The 10855-nt window shown below is 35.7% G+C and overlaps 1 protein-coding gene across 3 annotated transcripts in view; it reads right to left on the minus strand.

The window, feature by feature from the left end:
- Positions 1-992: 992 nt before the first annotated feature.
- LOC125650537 (elongation factor-like GTPase 1) overlaps positions 993-10855 on the minus strand; it is a 26395-nt gene continuing 16532 nt past the window's right edge. For all 3 annotated transcript variants that reach the window (XM_056139216.1, XM_056139215.1, XM_056139217.1), the window contains 6 exons: positions 10373-10523; positions 9677-9808; positions 7046-7193; positions 5175-6154; positions 2789-2973; positions 993-1307 (listed from right to left, as the gene is read on the minus strand). In XM_056139216.1, the coding sequence (XP_055995191.1) occupies positions 1119-1307; positions 2789-2973; positions 5175-6154; positions 7046-7193; positions 9677-9808; positions 10373-10523 (1785 nt within the window). In that variant the 3' untranslated portion in view covers positions 993-1118. The remainder of the gene's footprint in view (positions 1308-2788; positions 2974-5174; positions 6155-7045; positions 7194-9676; positions 9809-10372; positions 10524-10855) is intronic.

The following is a 10855-nucleotide window of genomic DNA, read 5'->3' on the forward strand; positions in this document are numbered from 1 at the left end:
ACCATATTCTTATAGTGTGTAGAATCTTTAACGTTTCCATAACTTCTTATGTACACACTCAGAAAACCTTATATTCATTTACAGGGCTGCGTTCAAGATCATAGCAGCTACATAGGGCTCAGTAGCACTACAATCTTCAACAATGTGCTAGGCTAGCCCTACGTAGGAATAACAAGCATTAATTCATACAGTGTGTTCAATAGACTTAGATATCTAGCCTAGCCGCTACGATCTTGAACACAGCCCTGTACTTTCCTCTTTTGGCCCTGTGACCCACAGTTTGAATAAATTAAATATTACAGTGAAACCTGCCTAGTCCAACACAATGTAAAAAACAAACTTAGTCTCAGATAAAATTGGACATTGGTTCTACAGTAAATAACATGGGGAAAAAATAATAGGCAATGAAAATTCATAGATAAAGGAATTGCACAGGTCTTGGATTAGACAGTTTAAACTGTAATTTGCGTATGCAAAAGATCTTTGTAATTTTAGTTTATACTTGTGCAAGATTTTAAATTGAACATTATTGTAGCCCAATAATGCTCAGATAAACTTGATCTACATTAAATAAGTGCTTGCATATCAATTTTGTAAAACTGCGGCCTTATTCTTGTGCAGATCTATGCCAATTTCCTTCAACATTAAAGTATATAAAGCATATATATATCTTGTAATGATCAACATAAATATTTGCCTGAATCTTTTTATGCATTATGCATTTTCTAGTGTTTTCACAACAACAGAATTACATATACATATCAGGAAATATACCTCCCACTTGTATTTCCTTAGAAAACAATAAAATTGAAAGAAAACACTTCCATGCATTCAGCAAATGTATTAAAAACTTCCCAAGTAGTATTTTGAGGTGCTTTAATTTGTCACTGTTATTAAAAAGTTAACTTGAAAGATTTATATCATGAGCTATGTACTTTATGATATCATTTTATTACACAAACTATTATTAAAAAAATAAAATTAAATAAAAATATTGTTTAATTTTTTAATATGTAAAACTGATGCAGTGATGAGCTGAACAATAAAAGGTACAAGTGTATAAGCCTGTCAACAATTAATAATTTGTTTTCAGTGACAAATTTCAGTTTGCAATTAAATTATTTCATTTTGGTGAGTGTCCTTTGCTTTTCAGCATGCTCCACTATTTTCTCATCCACTTTGAGTCCTTTCCGTTTGCGGACCTGGTTCATATAATGCAAGGCTCTGTTGTCTGAGTCCGCTTTCTCTCCAAAATGAGCATACTCCTCCTCTGTTGTGGGGACCCAAAAAGGGTCAACATCCACCACCTATAAATATCAAAATACCACGATATCTTACAAGGCTGAGTTTGTGCAAGTTTCTGAAATTGCTCTTTCATCTTTTATAAGTAAGGGAGGTAATTCATACAAAGTAACATTGCATTTGCATCAGATTCCACCAATATGTAGTACTGCTTTGCCAGTTCAAAATTTACATATCCTCAAACAGAACTCAGACTTATATCACAAAGAGGTTTGCGTATTCCATTGCTTATATACCCCCACAATACAAACAACCTCGGCATTTAATTTTTAAAGTAATGTAAATTTTCAATTTACTCAATACCAATATTAATCTGCTGTTCAGAGGTGAACAGTTCAGAGGTGATATCTTGATAACATGCAACTGTGTGCAAGTGAAAATCTGCTCTTTAGGAAAATTTGTTTGCACATTGTTGTGTGCTATCAATACAACAGATGTAAAAATATAAACATTTAATGCTTTATCATAGTGCCCTTCGGTTTCACCGTAAAGGATTAAAAATCACCCTGAATAAAACTGAGTATTATATTCCTAGTAGTGATCAGGTGTTATTTCTCCGTGATAATTATAGGCCTACTGGTACATTTACAAACTAGAGATTGTTTTTATGAAAAACAAATGTCTCCCCAGCTCCCCAAATTGGAAGTGCTCCAAATGAAACCTCCTCCCTATAATGTACTGTATGGTACATTATGGTATCATCATGGTATGGAGGAGAAAGCATGAGAAGGAACTCCAATAAGCCACATAGGAGAAGTGTTCACAAACTATTTTACACCCCCCACCCCTCAAATCCGCTATAACTTAAAGGACAACAATTGGATCCTCCTATTCCTGCAAAATGCACATCTGCATATGACATTGAACTATCATACAAAATTTGAAGTCTATTGGATAAGCCATATAGAAGGAGAAACATTCACAAGCTATTTCAACATCCTCCACCCCTCTTAGATCCACTATGACTTTTAGGAAAATAATTGGATCCTCCTGTCCTGACAATTCGCACATCTACAAATGGCGATGAAGCATTGTACAGTTTCAAGTCTATCCGATAAGCCATATAGGAGAAGATTTTGTGACAGACGGATGAATGAACAGACAGAAAGTGCAAAAACAATAAGTCTCCCCCTGAAAGAGAGGAGACATGAATATCATAATTTATCTCTGATTTAACACTATATTTACTTTATTTCATACTTTTATCTATTGACAGTAAAAGAGCACTTCCTACTAAATGATGAGTGAATATCTTATTATTCAAGTAGAAGAAACAGATACAGACTTGAGTAATCATGTTACATTTCAGTGTAAATGAATTTATAATTAAGTGTGAGGTTTAATCAATGAATGCCCAATTTGTGTGTAAATAAGATTATTCATGCATTATCCACACACATGGTCAGACATCAGACAAAATTATTATTATCATTATTTCTCCGTCTACCATGCTCTGCAGGGAACATGACTTAACTCCAGTACTGACCTCCCAATGACTAAACACCAGCTGGGGGCTGGCCAGTCCACTCGTCTTTTTCCTCATATCCTCAGTGAAACCAAAACTCTCCACCACTGGCAGCACCGCCTTAATGTTAAAAATTTGAGATCCCTCTTTCATGGTGTCCTCAATCACTCGGCCATACCTCTTCCCCAAAACACCACACAGTTTTCCTGAATTAACAAACAATGCTGGTAAACAAGTACTAAGTACAAGAATAACTTCAAAATCATACATTATTTCTCACAGTGTGATCAAACACTTCTCTAGGGCAACAAACTTTCAAAATCAATGAATGTCCAATTTGTGTGTAAATAGGATTATACAGTGAAGCCAGTCTAACACCGGTGGAAATGTAGAATTGAACTGAATAATCAACCCCTGGCCCCTTCTCCCCCAGATTTATGATTTAGAGATTTAATTTTTTTTTATTTTGTTTACCCAAGTCAAGAATTTTCAGACAATTGTGAAGTCAACTTTTTCTCAGGCTGGCCCACCCCCTCCCCTGAAAAACGATGCTACATGCCTGATTATATTTTATAAAATCACATGCATTCATCATGCCTTTATTTCCAGTGTCTGCTGTACTTTTACAGAGCACTTCTGAAATTCTCAGTATTAATTGTATGATAACTTGAGCAGAAATAAACAGCAAATACGGCTGTTACACCCCCTTCTCCAAACTTACAATTTGACAAAATGTACATGTACATTTTCCAAACTTACAATTTGACAAATTCTACATTTTGAAAAGTGTTCTCCATAAAACTGAAGGAACCAAACCTTGTCTTTATCATAGATATAATACAACAGTTAAAACTCAGCATAATGAACCTGGTACCATAAGCTTTACTACACACTGTTTGTTAATACTATTTATGTGAAGCTCAGGATTGCAATGATTTAAGCACAACCCCAACTTCTAGTGAAAGGAGAGTTTCTGCAAAAGTGGAGGCAATTATGAAAGTCATTGTTTCTACTGGCCACTTTGTTATACAGTTAATCCTGTCTAATCTGACACCTGTGTAATCCATATCACTGTATATTCCAACCCTCATTCTCAATTTTGTTTTCTCTGTGTTACTTTAGTGTACAGACTGACTACCTATAAAGTCAGCTGGACATGCAGGGCTGACTACTTCCTAAATTTGTCAGCTCTGACAAAAATGTGCAAGCCCTGACAGCGTAGCCGTTTTTCAAAAAATTTATTCTTTACTTATAATTTCAGAATTAATTCATACATGTGCATAATAGATATTCTTAAAACTGATACTTTTTTTCTTGTGTTAACCTTTAACTTTTGTTTGTGGGAAGGCTGCAGCGCTAAAAAGTTGAACACAATAATGTCCCGTCTGTCTTGAAAACCCCAATCCACACTTATAGTGTATAATCTAAGCTTGGAAATTTAGTGTGAAATGTAAATATTTGACTTTTCAATGTAATCTTGATCCTAATTAAAGCCCTGAATACATGACAGGATTAACTGAAATGAAGTGTGATCATGAACTTGACATATATTTAAGTCTCACAATTGACTCACTATAAACCATACATTGAAAAAATATTACCATTGTTGAAAAGTTTTGACCCCCCCCCCCCTTCCCCCCTTGTGGAATACTTTTCTGATTTTGCCTGTTTCTCTTTGAATCTTACATACTATCCCCCAGAGAATATCAGATTAGACAGGTTTCACTGTAGTTCAATATCAGATTAGACAGGTTTCACTGTAGTTCAATTTTTATTCCATATGATATTTATATTCATTATATACCCATCATTGTTTCGGTTTTTGATACTGTGGATTGCATAGAGTGTGATCCGATTTTTTAGATCACCACACTGTGATTTTCTGATTCCATATCAGTAACCTCTGAAACTGATGACATCACAATTCATCAACGCAATGGTTTTTTGTGTGGAAAATATTGACCGTGTCACACACAATATTGCGTACACAATATATAATATCACTGTATGTCTGTGTTTTTGGTCATTTGGATTACATTTATTATCTTATAAATGTGGATTTAAAAATATATAAGGGAGTATATAATAAATTTATCATTACTACAGTAACTTGATCCGAAGAGTTGGATCACGTCTCGTTGACAGGTGCAGATCATCAGATCAAACTCGACGTTTCGCATCTCGTGTGATCTAATCATCCGCACCTGTCAACTCAACGTGATCTGACTCTTTGGATCAAGTTACTGTAGTTTTAATGTACATCTATCTATTTACTGGTCATTTGTACAATAGAAACTTGCATTGCCTCCCTCGATAATGACTACTTCACTTGCTGTGACTCTGGAAATAGTTCCTATCTCGGGGGACAATAGACAAGCCATTGCTCACATTCTCCAAAAAGTCATACCTAAGACCTCTGCTGTGGCCTGAATGTTACACTTGTACATGGCTACCATAAGTCTTTGTGGCTGAGTCTGGAATGCTTTTCGGCAGGCTGCCTTAACACAGTATATCAGCTGACCTGACATGTGACTATGCCCCATCCTCTGTCTCTGCTCAGAGGGCTCACTTTCACTGTCTGAAGATTTGGTCTCAGACTCGGTGTCATCCCCATCCTGGACAGTTTCACTTGACACTACATCACTCGGACTCTCTGACATAGTATTATCACAGGAATTTAAATCAGTCACTTCCAACTTCTGAACGTCCTCATCGTAAGATATAGAATTACTGCTTCTTATATAGTCCCATTCTTCAATAATGAAACATACTCCCCGAAGGGGCTCCTCACATAAAGGTCCAGCCAGAGTAGCGATCTGAAATCCACTGATTATGCTGTTATCGTATTGTCTGAGCTTCAGCTCCTGTTGTTTGGTCTCCACACAGTCCCATACATTGGCTCTGTCATATCCCTTCACACGATTAAGCAGTACATTAGGACCAACTCTCTTGGGTCCAAAAGACCACATCTGATTTTCTGCATCCCTCCACATCTTTCCACTGCCCTTGAATACTTTGTTTAGCTGACATTTAAATTCTCGAATGGAGTCTATCACATTTTGGTGGACTTCCAGCCAACCCTTCCCTTTCCCTTGGGACTTTGAGATCTGACCCATCGTTTTTATCAGATTCTGATTCTCCTCTAGCAGCCTCGTGATGTCGTCGGGTAGAGGCACCGCCCTGATCCTGAGAGTGCACCTCCTGTTGATCGTGGTCACCTCCACTAGGCCCACTTCTATCACCTCCTCATCCTCGCTATCTTTCTTGTTCAGGACCTGGCGCCGGTCAGAAATTGCTTCGTTTACCATGTCCAGTTTGGGTGGGGGGACAATGGTTTCTCGGAATGGGACTATAGGTGAGGACACATTAATATCTATCTTGGCATACCTGAAAGAACAAAGCACAAGACTGTAAGGGATCTGTGAATCACTCATCTAAGACTGGAGGGTTAGTCAGTTTTCCTATCTCCTACTCCACACATACAGAAATGAAAGTCTGTGAGAATTTACAGCTCAGAGGAGTGTAACAATAAAACATGCTTAAAAGGAATTCCTGGGGACAATTATTTTAAGTCAAATAAAAGTTGTAGTTATGGGTTATTATTGCTTTAAGCTTAAATACCAGTTGAAAATATGAAATGCATGTCTGGAGTGATTATTATGTAAATTGAAATTATTCTAAGTTTTTATATGGAATGAACTGTATTTTTTCATTTGTCTACCAACAACTGCCTAGAACAATCAAAAACTGTCTAGAATGGTGTTGTACAATTTCGAAGTTTTAACAAGACTTGCTACAAACTTTTATCAAAAATGATGAAAATGAAAACTGAATTTTCTTTTATAAGTAAAATGAATACAAATAACTGTATGGAATGTAATTCAACCTAATGATTTCATAATTATGTCCAAAAATAGTGAGGAAAATTAAAAAGAAAAAATCGAGGTATAAAGGGAGGTGTAATATATTTCAGCTTTTGGACGTCATAGAAAATTTAACAATCTGATTAAAATCAGCTCCTCGATCCGCTCCTTTATTTCTTTTGATTTGTCGCTACTGGAGTAGCGACAAATCAAAAGAAATAAAGGAGCGGATCGAGGAGCTGATTTTAATCAGATTGAAAATTTACAAGTCCCCTTAGGAATTTTATATTTGTACTTATCACAAACAAACTAAGTGAACATATATAAATCAACCCATGCATCCATCTTTTGTTTGTATCAAGTATGTCCTTTTTTAAGTATTGATATTACAACAGCACTGCAACAATCTGTTGACCTTTCTTTTATGTCCTCCACACATCTCTGAAGGTGAACCTCTCCAGCTGTTATGATCACATGTTCACCTGTCTCCTGAACCAGAACCTGTACACAGGGGTCAGCCTGGTTCAATAATTTGAGACCTGTAACCAGATTCTGCATGTCACCTGGAATACAAAAACAGTAACATTCTCAGATCAGCAAAACTCTCAAAATTCTCTGATCAACAAAACTCTCAGATCAGTAAAACTCTCCAAAATTCTCAGATCAGGAAAACTCTCAAAATTCTCATTTATCATCACTTTATAACCCTCAAAATTTATCATCAGTTCAAAACTCTCCAAACTTTATGATCAGTTCAAAACTCTCCAAAATTTATCATCAGTTCAAAAACTCTTCAAAATTATTGCCAGTTAAAAACTTTCAAAATTTAATGCCAGTTAAATGTAAATAAATAACTAATATTTCAAAACAAGAGACCCATGAGCCACATTGCTCACCTGAGTTACCTTGGCCTTTTTTGTTCAGCTGTTGCAATTTTTTAAAGTTATTTTTTTAAATCTTCACTCCTGTAAAAAATTTTGACCCCATGGATCAAGACATCACCAAACTTGAATTCGCACAACATAGTGATGCCTCAATACTAATATGACTAACATGTCCTTGCTGTTCCGGAGAAGGTTCAGGTCAAAGATCATGGTATGAAATGAACACTCTTGCCATTAGAATTCTATATAGAAAATATAAGGGATCTACCTTAAACAGTTCACAAGAGATATTGAATAAGTTTGGTTTCCTTAAAAGTAAGTCAAATTCCAATGTCAAGATCAGAAGAATAGAAACTTTGATACTGAAAAAAAGGTTGATCATATCAAAAATGAGAGCCCTATCTTCATTATTCAAAAGTTATGTCCAGTTGAGATCCGGATTAGAATAGGTCTTCAGTGCCCCTTACTTGTCGTAAGAGGCAACTAAATGGGGCGGTCCTTGGGATAAGACCACATAAACTGAGGTCCTGTGTCACAGCAGGTGTGGCACGAAAAAGATCCCTTCCTGCTCAAAGGCCGTAAGTGCCGAGCATACGCCTAAATTTTGCAGCCCTTCACTGGCAATGGTGATGTCTTCATATGAGTGAAAGATTTTCAAGAGAGACGTTAAACAATATACAATATAACAATAAACAATCATGAGTAAGGTTAAAGATTTATTTGGGTCAAACTCAAAGGTCAAAATGATAAGGTCAAAGATCATGTATGAACAGTAAGGCCTTATGATAAGAGATCTATATGCAAACTATGAGATATTGCCTGGGTTAGGTTTCCTTAAAAGTAGATAAAACTCAAAGGTCAAGGTCACAAGGTTAAAAACTTTGATACCAAAAAAAGGTCTTATCACAAAAGAATGTGCATATGAAATAAGAGAGCCCTATTATTAACCATCACCATTCAAAAGTCATGAGCAAGGTTAGAGTGTTGGACAGACAAAACAAAAACAATATGCCCCTCCCCTCTTAACTTTAGTTGCAGGGGCATAAAAAAAACCTTGAATCCACACAAGTAGGAACATCTGAATTTCGATATGATTCAATGTAGCCCTGCTAATCTTGAAAAGAATTTGTTTAAATTAATTTCCTGTATTCCCAGATCAAACTTTTGATCTATTGTGGCCCCACCCTATTCCTGGGGTCCCATTAATTAAACAAACTTGAATTTGAACTACCTGAAGATACATGCCTATCATTATGACTAATTGTGACCCTGCTTTTGTTGAGATGAAGATTTCTAAATATGGGGGCTATGATTTAAACAAACTTGAATCTGCACTATCTCAAAACACTCTATTTTTGTCTTTCTTTATTATCTCCCCTTTGAAGGAGGCATGAACCTTCATTTGAACTAACTTGAATCCCCATCACCCAAGGATAATTTGTACCACATTTAATTGAAATTGGCCCTGTGGTTCTAGAGAAAATGGAAAGTGTGAAAAGTTTACAATGATGACGATAATTACGATGACATTGGTCAGAAAAGCTCACTTGAGTCTTTGGCTCTGGTGAGCTAAAAACTATTCCAATTCTGCAAAATTGGGACACTGATGACATTTTAAGATCCATATAATAATCAAAGTTTTGGTGTCAAAATGCATGTACATAAAATTTGACATAACATACAAATCTGACAAGTTCCATTGTATCTGTTAAAGGGAAGTAAAAGCAATCTCTATGACATTTCTCTGTTGTTAACCTGCGCTAATACAGTAAACCTAACATGATCTAGGAGATATCGGATTACACAGGATGTCCAATTACAAAGTGTAAATAAAATGGGGAAAAGATCATTGGAAATTAAAATAGGGCCGGACTTCATAGTATTGAATATACAGGTATCGAATCAGAAAGGCTTAACTATAGTACAGAATATACAGGTATCGAATCAGAAAGGCTTAACTATAGTACAGAATATACAGGTATCCAATTAGAAAGGCTTAACTATAGTACAGAATATACAGGTATCCAATTAGAAAGGCTTAACTATAGTACAGAATATACAGGTATCCAATTAGAAAGGCTTAACTATAGTACAGAATATACAGGTATCGAATCAGAAAGGCTTAATTGTGGTATAGACAAACAACCAAATGGGATACTCACGAGTATGAATGGGTTCTATGGCTACTCTGACAATGGGAGCTGCATCAAAGTACAGATCACAAAAAGTTGGACACATGAGGGAACTAGACACAGTTGCAGACTTCAGGATGTGGTCCTCCAAGCCCCTGATTCCTGCGTATCAGAACATGCCTTTAAATACTACAATGACTGCATCCCTCTTGTATTGAACCACAAAAACATACAGTATCTGTAATTCAGTTCTAACAGACAGCACACACTGCATGTCAAACAGAAATCAGAAGAGAGCTTAAGGAATGTTTATATACTACATAATGAAGAGTTCCAATAAACAATTTAAAGAATCTTTATATAAACTGAAGAGTTCCAATAATCTATTTATACAAAGATTCCTTATATTGTTTATTGGAACTCTTCAGTTTATATAAAGATTCCCTAAATTGTTTATTGGAACTCTTCAGTGTGTAGTGTATAAGCACAATGAAGAGTTCCAATAAACATTCTTTTCCATTACAAGCTAATCAAGAAATGACTGCTTTACTGAAAGAGGAATTAGATATTAAGATAATTAAATGTAGACATTTGTTTTTGTCATGTTGATTTCGTTTTACATAACTTAAATGGACACAGTTGTTCAAAACTTTTTTCGATTAGTGTATACAGCATCTTGAACTTAACTTGCAATAAAATATTTGTTGAAAATATTTTAAAAAAAACCTAATATGTTTCCTGCTGGAATGTGGTCCATCTCCTCCAGTTCCCTTCCCATGAGCACAAACAGATCTTTGATAGTAACACAGGTCACATGATCATCATGTGACAACTCCTGGATACTTGTGGCTTCTTTTATTTCCTCGCCACTCTGTAACTGGAAAATTACACAAACTGTAAGAAATACATCACATATACATATAATAAACCCGGCACAATGGTTGTTTTAGAGGTGTGCCAATATCGCAATATATCAATCGTATTGATGTCAAGTCTGTATGATACGAATATCGTATTGATGTCAAGTCTGTATGATACGAATATCGTATTGATGTCAAGTCTGTATGATACGAATATCGTATTGATGTCAAGTCTGTATGATACGAACATCGTATTGATGTCAAGTCTGTATGATACAAATATCGTATTGATGTCATGTCTGTATGATACGAATATCGTATTGATGTCAAGTCTGTATGATACGAATAT

This window comes from Ostrea edulis, chromosome 5 (genome assembly GCF_947568905.1).
Source record: "Ostrea edulis chromosome 5, xbOstEdul1.1, whole genome shotgun sequence".
Classification (NCBI taxonomy): domain Eukaryota; kingdom Metazoa; phylum Mollusca; class Bivalvia; order Ostreida; family Ostreidae; genus Ostrea; species Ostrea edulis.